The 19036-nt window shown below is 47.7% G+C and overlaps 1 protein-coding gene and 1 non-coding gene across 4 annotated transcripts in view; both read right to left on the reverse strand.

The window, feature by feature from the left end:
- Positions 1 to 1004: 1004 nt before the first annotated feature.
- Mtarc2 (mitochondrial amidoxime reducing component 2) overlaps positions 1005 to 19036 on the reverse strand; it is a 33386-nt gene continuing 15354 nt past the window's right edge. For all 3 annotated transcript variants that reach the window (NM_001368286.1, NM_001368285.1, NM_133684.4), the window contains 4 exons: positions 10428 to 10489; positions 10274 to 10345; positions 7140 to 7286; positions 1005 to 1822 (listed from right to left, as the gene is read on the reverse strand). In NM_001368286.1, the coding sequence (NP_001355215.1) occupies positions 7160 to 7286; positions 10274 to 10345; positions 10428 to 10489 (261 nt within the window). In that variant the 3' untranslated portion in view covers positions 1005 to 1822; positions 7140 to 7159. The remainder of the gene's footprint in view (positions 1823 to 7139; positions 7287 to 10273; positions 10346 to 10427; positions 10490 to 19036) is intronic.
- Positions 10346 to 10427, reverse strand: Mir1981 (microRNA 1981). Its single transcript, NR_035502.1, has one exon. It is a non-coding gene; the product is annotated as a microRNA 1981 (primary transcript).

A 19036-nucleotide genomic window follows, 5' to 3' on the forward strand; every position in this document is an offset into this window, starting at 1 on the left:
CCCAAGTCTCAAGGTGAGAGAAGGAGATGGCTGGGAGCCATCAATCAATCGGAGGGAGAGCCTGCCTCCCAGAGGGAGATTCCACAGAGTTCTGACAAAGCCTCAGACCGCCTGAAACACGGGAGGGTCTGATGGGTAGGATCACACTTTGACCAGAATAGTTCTGCTGATGGGCAGCATCCTAAAGCAGAGGGGGCAGTCCCCAAAACTCGATGTTCACGTGGAAATGCAAGAATGAGGTATCATGGAGGCCAGCCGAGGCCAGGCAATGTGCTGCCGGCTGAGTTGGACGCCCTGTAGAGGTGCCCTGTAGAGAGGCCACTGTGTGGAGAGTGGGAGAAGCAAGCAGAACGCTAGCACACACTGGCCTCAGCTAGCTGGGCGACTCACTTCCCTGGGTTTGGGCATGAAATGTCACCCTCTAGCTTGCATGTCCCCCCGGCTGGTGGCGCTATCTGGGGAGGCTGAAGTAAATGATGAGGTGTAGCCTAGCTGGGGAGGAAGGAAGTCTCCTGAGGGCTGGCCCCTTCCTGACCATCTGCTTCCTTCCCTTGGCTTGTCAGGTAAAATTGACTCAGGATACAGCTTCATATCCCACATTTACCTCACAGCCTGCTGGAAGCCAAGGGCCCAGGACCCAGCGAAGGAGAAGACGGAAGGAGCAACAGCTGTCCCCCATGGATGATATGTCTTTTGACATCATCAGCTATATGCCTTAGACCAGCCGTTCTCAACCTTCCTAATACGGCTCCTCATGTGGTGGCGACCCCCAACCATAAAATTCTTTTCACTGCTACTTCATACCTGTAATAGTGCTACTGTTAGGAATCGTATCGTAAATACCTGATAGGCAGGATATCTGATATGTGGCCCCTGTGGAAGGATCGTGACCCACAGGTTGAGAAGTGCCCTGTACACACCAGTGACCAATTAAGGCTTAGAACCCAGGGAAGACACGTGGTGATCTTGTAAAATGAGTAAGAAGCAAAAGTCACAGAGGAAGTAGGAGAGACTCGCACTTATTAATGACAATGGAACCACACAGCTGTAAGAGAGCTAACTCGGCTCCATGTTAACTTAGTGTTTGTACTGTTACTGCAAGCTAGTGCATCATCCTGTGCTACCGTGAGCCTTTAAGACTGAGTTCATGGTTTCTCCTTGTTCCTTCTTCCGAAGGAAGATTCCATTCCTTTAAGGTCCACTCTCTTGTAGAATTGGAAGAATTCACAATTATAGATAAGTTCTACCTGTCTTGATAGGAACAGAATGAAATGTAAAGCCACAGTCTATGAACAAAATAACCCCATGACCTCTGAAGTCATTTCTGTATGTAAGCATACTTCTATAACAGCAAGGTAAACAATAATGAAACCAAACTCAGCAGGGCTCAACAGCCAGGCCAAGACCGGCCAACAGGCTTTCGTGAGCATGCGAGCACATCAGATATGTGCACATTCCCTGCACATTCAGGGCAAGAGGGCTCCTTTTCTTACCTTTCTCAAGCGACAGACCTACTGAAAAGTATAAACATTTTTTAAAAGTGGCAGCTTTCGAGCTGTGTCTTTAAACTTCAGCAATCGTAGAGGCAGGAATGAGAAAAACGTAATAGCGGGTGTAGCATTCAGAATAATTGCAGACAAATTCCATTTATTTTTCTAAAAACCTCATTATCTAAAATTTATACAGCCTCACATTCCTAAACCACCTCTGGCACTTTTCTTGAATTAAGTCAAGGCGTACACAGCTCCGAAAGAAAAATAGAGATCCGGTTCCAGGAAGATGGCCATGAGGACTCGCAGATATGTCTCCTCGGACCTGGAAGCTGAACAAATAAGATTCTCTATTACTTTGCTACTCAGACCTTCAGTCATAAATAATTCAAACTTGAGCAAAATAGTCACTGATTGAAGTTAAAATTTGAGGAACGTAAATGATTAGCTGCCAAAGTTCCCACCACAGAAATGGTCGCTTGTGAAAAATCGACTCCTATCAGAGCCCTAAGGAGACGTCTTACTCGATACTGTTGGCTGTTGACCACACTACACTTTGTGCCCACAAAGGCTCACATGTAGAGGTATGAGAAGTAATGTGACCCCTGAGAGGTTATTTCCTCACACCTTGGTGAGCACAGCGGGATGCTGGTGAGCACAGCAGGATGCTGGTGAGCACAGCAGGAGTGAGCACAGCAGGAGTGAGCACAGCAGGATGCTGGTGAGTACAGCAGGATGCTGGTGAGTACAGCAGGATGCTGGTGAGTACAGCAAGAGTGAGCACAGCAGGATGCTGGTGAGTACAGCAGGATGCTGGTGAGCACAACAAGAGTGAGCACAGCAGGATGCTGGTGAGCACAGCAAGAGTGAGCACAGCAGGATGCTGGTGAGCACAGCAGGAGTGAGCACAGCAGGATGCTGGTGAGCACAGCAGGAGTGAGCACAGCAGGAGTGAGCACAGCAGGATGCTGGTGAGCACAGCAGGAGTGAGCACAGCAGGATGCTGGTGAGCACAGCAGGAGTGAGCACAGCAGGATGCTGGTGAGCACAGCAGGAGTGAGCACAGCAGGATGCTGGTGAGCACAGCAGGAGTGAGCACAGCAGGATGCTGGTGAGCACAGCAAGAGTGAGCACAGCAGGATGCTGGTGAGCACAGCAGGATGCTGGTGAGCACAGCAGGAGTGAGCACAGCAGGATGCTGGTGAGCACAGCAAGAGTGAGCACAGCAGGATGCTGGTGAGCACAGCAGGAGTGAGCACAGCAGGATGCTGGTGAGCACAGCAGGAGTGAGCACAGCAGGATGCTGGTGAGTACAGCAAGAGTGAGCACAGCAGGAGTGAGCACAGCAGGATGCTGGTGAGTACAGCAAGAGTGAGCACAGCAGGAGTGAGCATAGCAGGATGCTGGTGAGCACAGCAAGAGTGAGCACAGCAGGATGCTGGTGAGCACAGCAAGAGTGAGCACAGCAGGATGCTGGTGAGCACAGCAGGAGTGAGCACAGCAGGATGCTGGTGAGCACAGCAGGAGTGAGCACAGCAGGATGCTGGTGAGCACAGCAGGAGTGAGCACAGCAGGATGCTAGTGAACACAGCAGGAGTTAGTACAGCAGGAGTGAGCACAGCAGGATGCTGGTGAACACAGCAAGAGTGAGCACAGCAGGAGTGAGCACAGCAGGAGTGAGTACAGCAGGAGTGAGCACAGCAGGAGTGAGCACAGCAGGAGTGAGCACAGCAGGAGTGAGTACAGCAGGATGCTGGTGAGCACAGCAGGAGTGAGCACAGCAGGAGTGAGCACAGCAGGAGTGAGTACAGCAGGATGCTGGTGAGCACAGCAGGAGTGAGCACAGCAGGATGCTAGTGAACACAGCAGGAGTGAGCACAGCAGGAGTGAACACAGCAGGAGTGAGTACAGCAGGAGTGAGCACAGCAGGAGTGAGCACAGCAGGAGTGAGCACAGCAGGAGTGAGTACAGCAGGATGCTGGTGAGCACAGCAGGAGTGAGCACAGCAGGAGTGAGCACAGCAGGAGTGAGTACAGCAGGATGCTGGTGAGCACAGCAGGAGTGAGCACAGCAGGATGCTAGTGAACACAGCAGGAGTGAGCACAGCAGGAGTGAGTACAGCAGGATGCTGGTGAACACAGCAAGAGTGAGCACAGCAGGAGTGAGCACAGCAGGAGTGAGCACAGCAGGAGTGAGTACAGCAGGATGCTGGTGAGCACGGCGGGAGCCTGGTAAGGCCTGTGCCTCTCTAGACTGTGTCTCCTCAGCTCCACAATGCTAGGTCAGTTGGCGACAGGAGCAGTACTTCTTAGGTCTAGGCATCTGTTATCCCTCCCTCCACACAGGAACACACAGGATGGGGAGAGATTATTTTCGAGTCTTTGAAACTCAAGGCCTCCTGGAAAGCCGGGAGCAAATGGAAGCTGCCTGCGTGGTCTACAGAAGTATGGTCCGTCATGCTTTCTTACTGCAGATGGGATGTGAATACTAGGTCGATCACCAGGTGATCACCGTGCCTGTGCTCAGTCACCCAGAGCTGGGACAGCAGGGGGAAGTCGAATTGGAGCTGTCATTTCCTCTCTAGTATCTTCTACACCTCGTCAAACCCAAGACAGAGCAATTAAAAAACACATCAATTTTGAAACACAAGGATTTTATTTATTTTTTTCCCTTTTTGGTGTTCGTTTTTGTTCTTTGAATCGTGTCTTTTCATGTAGCACTGGCTGTCCTGAAACTCACTATGTAGACCAGGCTAGCCTTAAACTCACACAGACCCACATCACTCTGCTTCTCAAGCATAGGGATAAAGGTGCGAATTATCACATCTGGCTATTTAAAATGTTTTAAATCACATTTACTGATGTGTGTGTGTGTGTGTGTGTGTGTGTGTGTGTGTGTGTGTGTGAGAGAGAGAGAGAGAGAGAGAGAGAGAGAGAGAGAGAGAGAGGAGAATGTGTGTGTGTGAATGTGTGTGTGTATGGCATGGCACATATGTGGAGACTAAAAGACATCTTGGGAGCTGGAGAAATGGTGCAGTGGTTAAGAGCACTGACTGCTCTTCCAAAGGTCCTGAGTTCAATTCCCAGCAACTACACGGTGACTCACAACCATCTGTAATGGGATCCGATGCTCTCTTCTGGTGTGTCTGAAGACAGCTACAGTGCTCATATACATTAAACAAATAAATAAATCTAATGAAAGAAAAAAGACAACTTGGGAAAAGAAACAGTTCTCCCCACCCACATGGTGGGTGTCTGGGGAATTGAACCTAGGACGACAGACTTGGCGGCAAGTGCCTTTACCCACTGAGCCACCTCTCCAACTCTCACAAGAATTTTTACAAAACCTATGCACCCTATGTTTTATGAGAAGCATTTCCGATATGTTTAGACAGGCATCTTGGAAAAAAAAAAAACAAACAATAAAGTGCTGGGTGTGATGGACCTGAATTTAATCCCGGCACTCAGGAGGCAGAGAGGCAAACAGATCCCTGAGTTCAAGGCCAGCCTGGTCTATAGAGTGAGTTCCAGGACAGCCAGGGCTACACAGAGAAACCCTGTCTCAGAAAAACAAGAACAATGAAGTGTGGTTAGGAGTCTGAGAAGAAGCTCATTACAGCAGGTAGCTGTAACAGGGTAAGGTTTCCCCATCCTGTCTCAGCTGAAGCCATTTTGGTTTCTACCCCTTGGCCTAAAAAGTCCCTCAGGAAAGCACCCAACCCTGTTCTGTAAACTCAGGGTCAAAATGCCCCAGCTACCTGCGTGTTCTCGGCTTGCTAGCCTGCTTGCTCATTTGCCCCGGCAACTGCCAACCAGGATGTAGTTTTTCCGTACTCCTTGTCATTAACAAGTCCTTGTAGATGAATTAGGGGCTGCTTAAAACATATGCTCTATTTGAACTTTGTCATGCAGAGTGGTCTCTGGGCTTTGATTCCTTTTCCTCATTTCCTGTCTCACATGTATACCTCAATGGTCCCTAAGTCTATGCAACAGTCTAAAGGACAAAAGAGAAACACAGCTGATATGTGCCTTGGTGTTTCTGATATAATGAACTAATACCAAAAATAACTTTTATTAAATGTTGTGGTGAAGACAACCTTTACTTCCTATTTATAATCCATAGAGACTCGGAGCTGAGGATGAACCCCAATGTGTCTGCTGTTGCCCCTAGTTGACATGAATGGTCAGTCAATGTGGGCAGGGGCAAAGCCACAGAGAGATGACCACATGTGAGAGTCCCAGGAAAGAAGTACAGAGAAAAGTCTCAATCAAAGGTTTGGGCTGTGAGGTGAATTTAAAACCTAGGAAGTCGGAGCTGGGGAGGTTTAAGAGCATTGGCTGCTCTTTCAGAGGACCTGGGTTAGGCTCCAGCTCACAACCATCTGTAACTCAAGCTCCATGGAATCCAACGCCCTCTTCTGGCTTCTGCAAGTACTGCATGTATACAGTACATATGCATACATACAGGTAAGACCCTCATACACATAAAATAAAAACAAAGAAGAACGGTGCTTCGGGGGTGGGTAATAGGTTAGGAAAGAGGAGCTGTTTAGAATCGTCAAGGGAGGGTCTTCCAGTGACTCCTCATTCCGACAACTTGAGGGTTCTGCTTGTGCCTGCAGGATTCGGGGTTGAGATGACCTGATACAATCAGTGTAAGAGCATTACTGTCTGCCTTTGCTGCACCATCTAGTCAGCTTGAAACACTTATCGTCTTTACTTTAGGCTATATTCAAGAGATGTCCGATAAAGCGCTCACTTTCAATATTTTCTTCCTTTTTCAGACAGACAGACAGACACACACACACACACACACACACACACTCACACACACACCCTAACCCTAGAGAATCATTCGCCTTCATCCTTTATTCCCTTTTTGTTGTTGTTAATGTTTTGTTGCCTGAGACGGGAATTCTCTGTGTAGCCCTGGCTGTCCTGAAACTAGCTTTCTAGACCAGGCTGACCTTGAACTCTGAGATCTGCCTGCCTCTGCCTCCCAAGTACTGGGATCAAAGGTGTGCGCCACCATGCCTGACTCCTTGTTTCTTTAACCATGCTTCCCAGGGAGCCAGGGGCACCTGCCAGTCTGCCAGCTCAGCCCCCATCGGTATTTTATGACCGGGGGAGGAAAGAGGAACACTTTTTCCTGATTCCCAAACTGCTCGTTCTCCACATAATTAAAGCAGCAGAAGGTTTTTTTAAAAAAGCATCTGAGTCAGGCATTAGTAGTGCACACCTTTAATCCCAGCACTCGGGAGGCAGAGGCAGGCGGTTCTGTGAGTTCAAGGCCAGCCTAGGCTACACAGAGAAACTCTGTCTCGAAAAAACAAAACAAAACAAAACAAGGCATGTGAATGAGCCGGCTCAGCGGTTAAGAGCACTGGCTACCCTTGCAGAGGACACAGGTTTGATTCCCAGTACCCATACAGCGGTTCACAACTGTTTGTACTCCCCTTGCAGAGGATCCAGGGCCCTCTTCTTTCTGGCTTCCTTGGGCACTGCCACACAGGTGGGACATATACATGCAGGCACAACATCCATACACAGAAAATAATAAAATAATTTAAGAAATTTTAAAGAACCAGAAGATGAAAAAATGTGGCTGTGTTGTCAAGAGTCCAAGTTGTAGACACAAAGGGAAACTTACCGTGTCAGCCATGGGATCCACTAATCCACCATCCGGTACACAGGGTCACCCACTCTCAGGCTCCCAAGCTTCTCCACCGAGAAATACATCCCAAAAAGTGGAGATGACTGGTATATACTCTTCACAGAAGGATCACACAGGCGATAGCTGAAAAAAAAAAAATCAAAATCTGTCATCAGGCCCAAAGGGAGACAGGAGTCTAGTGTTATCCACCAAATTTGGAAGACTGCTCTTCAGGCTAATTATGGGCCAACAACAAACCCTTTCTAGAGGTAGACAGGAACGATTGTAAAGTAGCCAAGCCGAGTGTGGTAACACACACCTTTAATCCCAGCACTCAGGAGGCAGAGGCAGGTAGATCTCTGAGTTCAAGGCCAGCCTGGCCTACAAAGTGAATTCCAGGACAGCCAGGGCTACACAGAGAAACCCATTCTTTCAAAAAATAATAATAATGTGTGGGTTTGTGTAAGTATGTACAAATACTTTATTACCTAGGTACCTTGGACTCACAACTCACGGGGAAAAAATTGCTCATGAAATCTCTGAATGGAACACCTTTCACCCACTGAGGTGACTGGCTTTCAGTGTCAATGACACAACCTAGAACCACCAAGGGAAAGAGTCTCGATGAGAGACTCTCTACACTGGGTTGGCCTGTGGGCTGATGTAGAAAGTCCCAGCCCAGTGCGGGTGTCACCATTCCCTAGCAGGGTGTCCTGCACTATCTGAGAGTGGAGAAAGCAAGCTGAGCACAAGCAAGTGGGCAAACAGGCATTCATTTCTCTGTTCACGACTCCAAGTGACGTGACTAACTGTTTTAGATTCTTGCCCCAACTTCCCCACAATGATGTACTGGATCCTGGAATTGGGAGCTGAAATAAACCTCTTTTTTGTTGTTGTTTTTGTTTTGTTTTGTTTTGTTTTTTTGAGACAGGGTTTCTCTGTGTAGCCCTGGCTGTCCTGGAACTCACTCTGTAGACCAGGCTGGCCTCGAACTCAGAAATCCGCCTGCCTCTGCCTCCCAAGTGCTGGGATTAAAGGTGTGTGCCACCACTGCCCGGCTTGAAATAAACCTCTTTCTCCCTTAACTTGCTTCCCTCAAGGCATCTTATTTTACCCGGGTGATGAAGACTAGAACATTTGCCAAAGCTCTGGGTTGACGCATTGGTTCCCAGTACTTTCAATTTCTCCAACATTAAGATCCAAACAAAAATTAAGGCAGTAATATCACTGACCAGTCAGATTGCTGATAAAAGTCCAAGGACTACTGAAGAAAAATTACCTTGACTGTATTTTAAAAAGCAGACACAAATGGAACTGAAAATCCAAAGGCCTCATGAAATAACGTTAGAAACACACAGCAAAACAGAAGAAAGGCAAACAAAACAACCAGCTACCCCTAAAAAATGCTGAATGGGGCCTTTTTGTCCTTTTATATTTTTTGAAATGTTTGAGGTGGAACCCGGGGCCTCTTAGAATATTAGAAATTGATGAGAGGGCCTGAGGATGCCTCTGTTGGTCATGTGTTTGCTGTGCAGGATTAAGGACCTGGAGTCACATCTCCAGCAGCCAGAAAAAGCCCAGTGGTACCCACCTCCAATCCTGGCACTGGGGAGGCAGGGACAGATGATCTCTGGAGCTCCCTGGCAAGTTCACTGGCCACTGAGAGAGAGGCCTTGTCTCAAACATAAACTGAAGTGCATCCTGGGTGGGCAGAGCCACAGCAGCCTGTGTGTCTTCAGCTTCTAGCTGTCCCTGCTTTCTAAGCTGGCGCTGCCCCAGCCACTCAACACTGCTTTGTGTCTCCACAGAAAGAGGCTCACACATCCCATGTCTAGTAACCCCACTGTACAGCTTCTACTGCCAGTATGACGTGCCTCTTTGACATCAGAGGGAACAAGGACCGAGTTCCGTATGCCTTGAGCCTGGCCCAGGCAGCTCCTAGTCACCTAGCATTTTCTGAAGACCTGGCCGCAGACAATCTGGACCAAGTTAAGACTATTATGACCACAGACTATGGATTTGGGTTAGAAATTGATGACACGGATGCAGAGAAGTGAATGTGCCCGTAAGGAATCATGTGTGACGCTTGAGATGAGAAAGACATGCAGGAAGGAACTGTGGAGACCTCTTCCTCACTCAGAGAACACATGTGTGTGCGTGTCTGAGAGTGAGAAGACAGCGGAGTGCTGGTAACAGAAGCTCTAAACTGCCTAGACGGTCTGCCCTTTGAAAATAAGTCTAATCGCTGGAGAGGTGGCTCAGGCTAAGAGCACTGACTGCTTGCTCTTCCAGAAGACAAGGGTTCAATTTCCAGCACCCACATGGCAACTCATAACTGTCTGTAACTCCAGCTCCAGAGGGTCAGACACCTTCAGGTAGACATACTTGCAGGCAAAACACCAATGCACATAAAATAAAAAATAAATAGATCATTTTCAAAAACAAGAAATTTCTATAAAACAAACTCAAAAGACAAACATGAAAAGCAGTCGATAAAGTCATTCAATGTAAACCTCTGCCCTACACACACATACACATAAACACACACACATACTATCACACACATACATACACAAACACATACACACAGACACACACAAACACATACACACATACACACACATTCACATACACACACGTATATACACACATACATACATACACACATACATACACACATTCATCCACACACAAATACACATATATACATGCATATACACACATATACATACGCACATACTCACACACAAACATACACATTCATTCACACACAAATACACACACATTTACTCACACACAAATACACGCACATACATGCATATACACACATACACACACCATCAACACACATATGCACACACACACACACACATATACAAACAAACACACACATACACACATCAGAAAAGAAGTTGGTGAGAGGTCAAAGTTCTAAAATAGGACATTGTACAACTAAAAATGTATCCGAATAGAGGATCCACCTAGAAAAATTAAAAATATGAAAAGAGGAAGAAACAGGGACTCACATCCTTGAGGGACAGATACAAATCAAAGGTGCCCCTGGGATAGCGCATAGACACCTGGTGCCTGACTGGTGATATCAACAACACGGGCGCACGCTGGTGTCCTACCTCTTCAGGGTCTCCAGTGGCTCCTTCCTGTCTATGATGCCGGTGTCTGGGTCCACTGTAGTCAGAACGCACCTGTCAAAGGCCAGGGTTAGATGGCGGTTACAAACGGAAGTGCATTCCACACCCAAAGGCCACGTCTAAGCCCAGCCTTTACCTGGGACAGCTCAACACCCTTTTCATCTCCACGTCACCAATCAGGAGTTCATCCCAAGTATCCTAGGAGAACAGGGAGAGGTGGCTTTAGAGCCTTGGTCAGGTACTACACATGACAGCAGCAGCAGGACTCTGAGAAGTCTGGAAAGTGCGAGAGAGAGAGAGAGAGAGAGAGAGAGAGAGAGAGAGAGAGAGGGAGAGAGAGAGAGAGAGGGAGGCACAGTCAAGCTCGGGACACATGGCTCACCTTAACTATTTTGCAGAACTGAGTATGGAACCCAATGCCTGTGCACAGGGGGCTAGGCAGCCAATCAGAGCACTGCCTCTCAGCGCCAGGCAGCCAATCAGAGCACTGCCTCTCAGCGCCAGGCATCTTCCTCTTGATTCACAACCTCAATCACTGATTCTGCCAGGTCAGCAAGAACAAGCCTTCCAAAATGCGCGCTTCCCAGCAGACTCCCCAGACGGCTTTCCACCACACAAAGAGAAACCCAGCCGACTCCCCGGACGGCTTTCCACCACACAAAGAGAAACCTGCAGCTCTCGAGACAAGTCTGCTCTCGCCCAAGGTTTAACTCAACCTGTGGGTCACGACCCATTTGGCAACCCTCTATCTCCAAAAATATTTGCATTACAATTCCCAACAGTAGCAAACATATTTACTGGAACAAAAGTAGCAACATGAAGTAGCAACAAAAATAATTTTCTGATTGGGAGTCACCAGGACACTCAGAGCTGCAGTTACAAATGTTTGTGAGATGGATGCCTGCCTTGTTACCCAGGTGCCAGGATCCAAATGTGTAATCCTTATGATTACACAACACTTTTAACCACATATTCTTCTCCCCAGACACCAAGTCACCTTTTGTCCGAGTTGGTAGAATCTATAAATTATATGTATACATATAAGGGCATATATACAGATCATGGGGTTATATCCTACAGGTGCCTAAGTATCTTCAATCAGGGGTTGAATGCCAACACACTGAATGGGACAAGGAGCAGCAGGCTGTGAGAGTGTGACAAGACAGAGAATACGTGACCAAGCAGAGGGAGGGAGGGAGGGAGGGAGGGAGGGAGGGAGGAAGGGAGGGAGGGAGGGAGGGAGAGAGAGAGAGAGAGAGAGAGAGAGAGAGAGAGAGATCAGCTTCGGTGAGTTTGCAGATCCCTCAGCCCCAGATCCTGTCTCTAACCTGGAAACAGATTCATGTATCAGCATGATCTCCTGCATCCACTTTGTCACGTGTCTGCACGTGACATCATCCAGATGTCAGAGGATCCTGTCTTGGTGTCTTTACAGCACCTTAAGGTCTGTAGCTATACATTTAATATCACACAGTCACATGCTTACATAGAGCTACATAAAGATTATGGTCCCTCTTATTAATTAAAAAGTGATTTAGGAGCTTGGCAGGATGCCCCACGACTGTAATTCCAGACCTTGGGGGATATGGGCACAGATCTGGGAATTCCATGACTCGGGTTATCCCCACAGCCTAGGCTACAGCCTAGGTCCATCTCTTGAAGGTTTGTGACTGATCTACTGAGACCCACTGATAATCCGTACACTCCTTTGTCTGGGCCTCTAGGAGAAATGGGGCATTTGAAGATGCCTACAATCAGATGCAAACAATGGTCCTTAGAAACTGACGTCAACCAGGTGAGGCTTCTAAATAGATGCCCAGAGACATATACGAGGAAGAACTGACCCCTGGTTAGCTGGTGGCTTTGACTCCCTCAGGGCCTGAGAGGGACTTAAGTTTCTAAGGAGGGCAGAGCAAAGGCAGGAAGGAGCACCACCTAGTCTCCCTTCTGCAACTGGCTATGACATCATGATCCACTCTGCATTCAAAGGCAAACTAGCTCCTCCCTTGGGTCTATAGGCATTATTGAGCAAAGCACAATTAGTATCCCAGTACAAACTGGGTCTTCAAAACCAGACACCTCCCACCCAATGTGACCACAGCAACAGTACAGAGGTCTCCACAGATGCCCTGGGTCCCCAGTTACCCTCCAAGAAACTGCTTCTGGTGGAAATAAACACGATGTTCCAAGCAATCCGTTGGCCCAGGAACTACGTAAGCTTTGTAAAAGCCAAGGTCACACCATGTGACAAACGGTGTTCAAACAGTGGAACACCAAAGACAGCACGTGGCAAACCTCCCGCTGGAGGGTGACCAGTACAGCGCCTGTCTGAAAGGCAAAGGGCCCAGGACTGTAAGCGGGCAGGGGTTCTACGCTCCTTTCACCACACGAGGGCGCTGCAGCCACAAGCATGTGAGCCAAAGACAGCTTGGCACCAAGGCTCGCCAACTCCCAATTCCCTTACTCCAAGTGACAATGAGTTCAACATTCCAAGCTATTTGTCTGTGGAATTCTGCACTATGGCTTTCACAGAAAGCCAGCGACCTTGACATGTTCAGTTAGGGTTTTAGCTCAACTAGGTCAAATGTTCCATAGGTCAAGTGCAGGGCTCCTTAGCAGTTTATCTGGCTTCCTACAATCTGTCCTTAACGCCTCCAAATTCTAGCTCTGACTGCGTCCTGTTAATGACTTTATTAGGCACCCATCCTCATCTGATCATTGTTCACATTTTGGTTCAAAAACGCTGATTTGAAAAACGACCACGTTTAAGCTTAAACGCAATGGTTAATTTAGTTTCTAAAGGAAAAAAGTGGGTTTTAAATAACTCAAAATTAAATTCACCATGGAGGAGTTTAATATTCACTAGACATATCAACGCAAAGAAACGCACTATCCAGCAGGATTCCAGGGGCTCCACAAACCAGGAAACCGTTAGAAAAGTCTAGTGCGCCCCCTGCTGGTTTAAAAACCAAGCTGCACTCTTACAAAATCGAGCCCCTAGTCAGAGCGAGGAGGAATTTGAGTGGGAAGAGAGAAAAGGGAAGAGAAATGGTCAAGGAAAAAAGGGGGGTGGGAGACGGGAATGATACTCTGTGTTATGGGCTCCACTCTGTGCAATGACACTGAGAATGTTTTTATTGTTACTATTTTTTAACAGTGTGCCGGTGTTCTGCATGTGTTTATGTGCACGCAGTGCGTGAGGAAGCCCAAAGACAGAATTGCATCCTCAAGCTCTGGGGCTGTAGAGATCTGTGAGCCACCATGCAGGTGCTGGGAACCAGATGTGGGTCCTCTGCAAGAGCAGCCAGTGCGCTAACTGCGGAGCCACCTCTCCAGCCAGCCCATCCTGGGGATTTTCTGTCAGGCTGTGCACGCTTTGTAAATAGGAAAACTAAGACTACACCAGGCTTTCCACCTGATGCAAGACCCTGAGAAAAAGATGACGGAAGAGCTGGGGGCAAGGAGGGGGGTGAATCACACACAAACAGCGTGAGACAGTCATCACAATCCATACAAGTATTTGTTTTAAATGTAGGAAAGTTAAACTAGACCTAATATAGAGAGAGCGTCTTTTGTTGGGGGGGGGGGGTGTTTAGTGCACTGTGTATTCAAATGCTGACTTCTGTACCCAGAGATCTGGTGGCAGTCAGAACTTTGCTACTGTCATTAAAGTATCACCTGATTCAGTATTTTGTAAAACATTATACTCCATCACCATCTGATTGGTTAAAATAAAGAACTGAACAGCCAATAGCTGGGCAAGAGAGGAAAGATGGGACTTCCAAGCCCAGAGAGATTATAACCCAGATGGAGAGGGTCTCCGGTGGGGACCAGGGAAGTTGGCCATCGGGACACAGATGAAGAGAAAAGTGCTGGATAAGACCAAGATGGCAGGTAATGGGCCACGTGGGGGAAGTAGGCTAGGCCTGCACTGTCTGGTTAGAATAGCTCAGAATCTGCCTAGCTATAGTGCCCGAAGCTGTTAACAAATATAAAGGTCTCTGTGTCCCTCGTCAGAGCAGAGGGCACAGAAAAACCCTTACTTTTACTCTCTTGTTCACTTCTTACCTCTCTATAAGCAGACACGTTTATATCCACAGCTAGGACTATATATACATCTCACCATATAAAATATATTATACCTATACATGATCATAATACATAGATTCATTGGCCAGAGAGAAAGCATACATCACGTGACAATGGAAGCCAGCGTGGGGTCTTACCTACCAGCGGTTGGTATTTAAGAACACCACAGAGACCAGGGGAACATCAGAGAGAGAAGCAATACCAGCTGGGCTGAGCTTGTACCTGTGCTGGGGACGGACCATGAGGCCCACCTGTGACCCAGTTCAGGTTCTCCAGGGTACAGGCAGGGAGGGTGCTCCACCGTGGAATTACCCACCCAGCCGGGATACGGCACGTCAAAATTACATCCATAAAATAAAAGACATAACTCTTATCTGCAAAAGTGTCTTTAATGGACCATTCTAAAAGCTCCCTGTGTCCCTGGTTTCTGACTCTGTGGAACTGTATAAATAAACACATACAGATTTTAAAGAAGTCCTTGAAGCCAGTGGACAAGCATGGCCATCAGAGACAAAGGTCTAGAAATGAGGATTTGCCCCAGCGCTACCTTCTCCCTGTTAGAATGGGCAGGGCTGCTGCGGTCAAGGTCGCCCCAGCACTGAGTGGTGGGGCCGGGACTCAGCACAGCTGCCTGGCTTTAGGAAAGCCTCCCACCCGAGTGCTTACCAGGGCTGACCCTGCTACTGGCACTGAGGCTGGACCTCAGTAGATAGAATCCAGGATGCGTCCAGCCGGGGTTTGCTTACCAGAACCTCACAAAAGGCGTGCCTGCAATCCTGAACACTACCGGGTTAGCCTCAGCTCCGCGGGGAGTCTGAAGCTCAACAAACAAAACACAGCCCCTCCCTCGTGACAGAGAACGCGCTGAGCCCCATCCCACGTGACAGGGGACGCACTGAGATTCTTCCACAGTTGTCTCCCCCAGCTCTTGGAAAACAAGTAGAGGGAGGACTTACATAAGGAAGGCGCCCTATTAAAACATCTCACGCTCAGCTCAGGACAGTGAGCAAAGTCCAGGGAACACGGAGCACCTCGCTTGCCAGCAGCAGAGATAAGCATCAAACACCGGCCTTGTTTTAAAACCTCATCACAGTGTTGCAGAAATCTAACGCGCCGCACTGGCCCAAGCCTTTTAAGACTGGCTTCATCCTCTAACTCCCCACGGGGAAAGTCCACGACACTCGGCACCACAAGCTGCAAATGTCCCACAATGCACCCGTCCTCTACTGCCCCACATTCACAATAAACGATGCCCGGACTTCTGCATCATGCTAAGGCTTGATGTTTTTATTAGTTGAGGATTAAATATGTATGTGTTATATGTATGCATTAATAATTGAAAGGGTTTTGACGGCAGGAGGCAGACGGGTCAGCGGATCTATGCCTTCATCCTGGGCTTCCTCGCTTAACGTGGACTAAATCAGCAATGGCTCACTGTTTCACAGTAATGAGTTTGTTAAAAAGATGCATGGCTATAGAATTTTCTAGAAAAATAAGAACGTCATATCTTATTTAGTATTTCTGGAAGCCCATCACAACCCAGAAATGTAACAGCTAAATGGCTTTCTTTAAAAAAAAGAATTTTTTAAAAAGACTACACAGCCAAATGTCGCCAGAAAAGGGCTATGCTTATTTTAGCCTTAGTTTAAGTTTGACAAGTTACTGAAAAGCAAGAATGCTACAGCCAGTAGACATGACATCATCTTCTCTTCTTCCCTTAGCTCACGGTCCTAAAGCAAAATCAGTACCAAAACAATGTCTTAGGAGACAAATAAAAAATATTTTATTTTCTACCTTAGTTAGCATTTACTGTCACCTTGACATAGGTCCTAAAGCAAAATTAGTACCAAAACAATGTCTTAGGAGACAAATAAAAAATATTTTATTTTCTACCTTAGTTAGCATTTACTGTCACCTTGACATAGCCTTGAGTCTCAATTGAGAGACTGTAAAAATCAGATTGGCCTGTAGACACACCTGTGGAGGACTGTCTTGTTAGCAACTGAGGTAGGAGGGCCCAGCCCACTGTGGGAAGCACCATTCCCTAGACAGGTAGACCTGGGCTATACAAGGTTAACAGAGCATAAGCCAGAAAGTGAGCAAGCCAGCCAGCAGCGTTTCTCCCTGCTTCCTGTTTCAAGTTCTTACTGAGTTCCTGCCTTGACCCCTCTCAAAGAGGGACCGTCACTTGAAAGTGTGACCCTTTCCTGCTCCCAGGTGCTTTCAGTCAGGGGTTTTTATTACAGCAAGAGAGACTAAACTGGAACACTGCTTGAAGTAAAACTCCCCCCCCAAAAAACAACAGGCAAATTTCAAGGGACCAACAGTAGAACTTTTACTTCACGAGATAATTTCTAGGTCAGTTTAGTCAACTTTAGTCATAAAGGGGAGTCTATTTCAGCAGTCCTGGGACTTGAACCTGAGGCCTGCTGTGTGTCAGGTAAGTGTTCTTGCTGCTTGAGCTGCCTCCCCAGACCTCTTTTCATTTTTAATTTTCTCTAATTTATTTCTCTAATTTCTCTTATTTATTTTTATTTTATGAGTATGTGTGAGTGACTGTCTGTATGAATGTGTGTCATATTCATGCCTGGTGCCTAGAGAGGCCAGAATTGGGGTTCAGGGAGGCTCAGAGGCACCGTGTGAGAACTGAGAACCAAACTCAGCTGCTTCGCTATAGCAACAAGTACTCTTAGCCCAAGAGCCATTTCTCCAGGCCCTCATTTTAAATTCTGAGTCAGGGTCTCACACTTCAGCCTAGGTAGGCCTGGAACTCACTCTGTAGACCAGGCTGACCTTGAACTTGAGGGCCCCTGCCTCCCTCCCAAGGGACAGGCCTGTGCTACCAGGCCCAGCTAATAATGTGCGTTCCTAACACGGAGTGCCAGACTCCTCAATATTTAACAAGTGTTTTAAGAATCACTCCTTCATCATAAACACTCGAACAGGCAATGGGGAATCTCAGGCAGGGAGAACACGCAGGGGGGCCAGGAATCAAATGTAACTTCAGGCTCAGGCCCCTTTTGCATCAGACCTTTCAAAGACCTGCACACAATTTTGGTCTTGTTTTTCTTAAAGTGTCCCCGCCACAGACACACACACACACTGTAGATACCTTGGGTCCCATCTAACCTAGGTTTAACCTTTCGAGAAAGAGAGGGCTGACCGGCTAGGTAGACTGGGGTTCCTCTCCAGTAACCCCTCTTTCTTCTTCCCTCCATCCCCTCCTCCTGTGGCTTTCCAGGCTCCTCTGACTAGAGAGTGGCTTGTGAGGCCTGTGAGCCATTGTCAGCACAGCTGTGGAACCATCTGGCTGCTGCTGTGGGTTTCAGGTAAGACCTGCTGATGCTTTGAGAAGAGACCCCCCCCTGATGATCCTTCCTCCTGCCGACTGCCCTGCCAGGTGCTCTCCCGAGCAGGGAGACAGGTTACCGCACATTCTAGCACTTAGTGCAACACTGCAGTCATTCACTACATCTCTGTTGCATGGATGCCAGTCACAACAGCTTCCCTGTTCAGACACTACCTCAATAGCCACGCCCTAAAAGTCAAATTCCTGGGACAGTGGCCTGGAGCCGACTCCCCATCCAGCCGCCTCCAGTGCCCTTGGGACTCTGAAATACTCCAGGAGGCCCCTTTGCTCCATCGACCCATGCTTCTACAGCTTCTGACTGCCTGCTTTCTCAACCCACACACAGTACAAGCCAGGGCACAGAGGCATAGCATTGCATCTTGGGAGCCAAATCGAACACGCCCCCGCCCCCACTCCCAAGCCTCCCTTCTCCAGGCAGACTTAGCAAACCTATTTTCAACAGTTACAGTTTCGTCAGCACACTCCAGAATCACCTGGAAGGAGTCTCAATGGCAGTGGTCTAGCCTGGCCTCCAGGCGGGTCTGAGGGGCTGTCTTCATTGCTTTAACTGACATGGGAAGATCCAGCCCACCGTGGGCGGCACCATTCCTAGGTCTGAGGCCCTGGACTGCGTAAGCTGTCTGTGTGAGCTAGCTGAACACAAGCACACGCGCACACACTCTCTGCTACCGACTGTGCACATGACTATTAAATTTCTTTGATTCCTCCTCATATTTGTTAAATTAAAAAACCTGGTCATCTGTTCTGGGTTAGGCACTGTGAGTCAGTTGCCTAATTCAGTCAGGTTCCCTGCCTTTGCTTTTCCATGCTGACGGACTATAACCTGTCACACTGACTAAAACACTTTCTCCCCTACCCTGAAACACTTCTCAACTTCACTGGGGACCACTGTCACAGAGCCACGCAGCTCACACCCAGAGTCCCTCTCATCATCTCTGCGCCCAGGATCTGAGGTACAGTGCTTGCTTAGCCCATAACAGATGACCAGATTTTTGTTTTCTTCTTTAAAGATTTATTTATTTGTCTGTTTATTTATTTATTTAATGTACGTGAGTACACTGTCACTCTCTTTAGACACATCAGAAGAGGGCATCAGATCCCATTACAGATACTTGTGAGGTTGCTGGGAATTGAACTCAGGACCTCTGGAAGAGCAGTCAGTGCTCTTAACCACTGAGCCATCTCTCCAGCCCCTTGTCCAAGTTTTTGTTTTGTTTTGTTTTGTTTTTTGTTTTTTTAACAAATATGAGAAGGAATTAAAGCAACTTAGTAGCAAGTTGTATAGA

The sequence above is a fragment of the Mus musculus genome, chromosome 1 (genome assembly GCF_000001635.26).
Source record: "Mus musculus strain C57BL/6J chromosome 1, GRCm38.p6 C57BL/6J".
Lineage (NCBI taxonomy): Eukaryota > Metazoa > Chordata > Mammalia > Rodentia > Muridae > Mus > Mus musculus.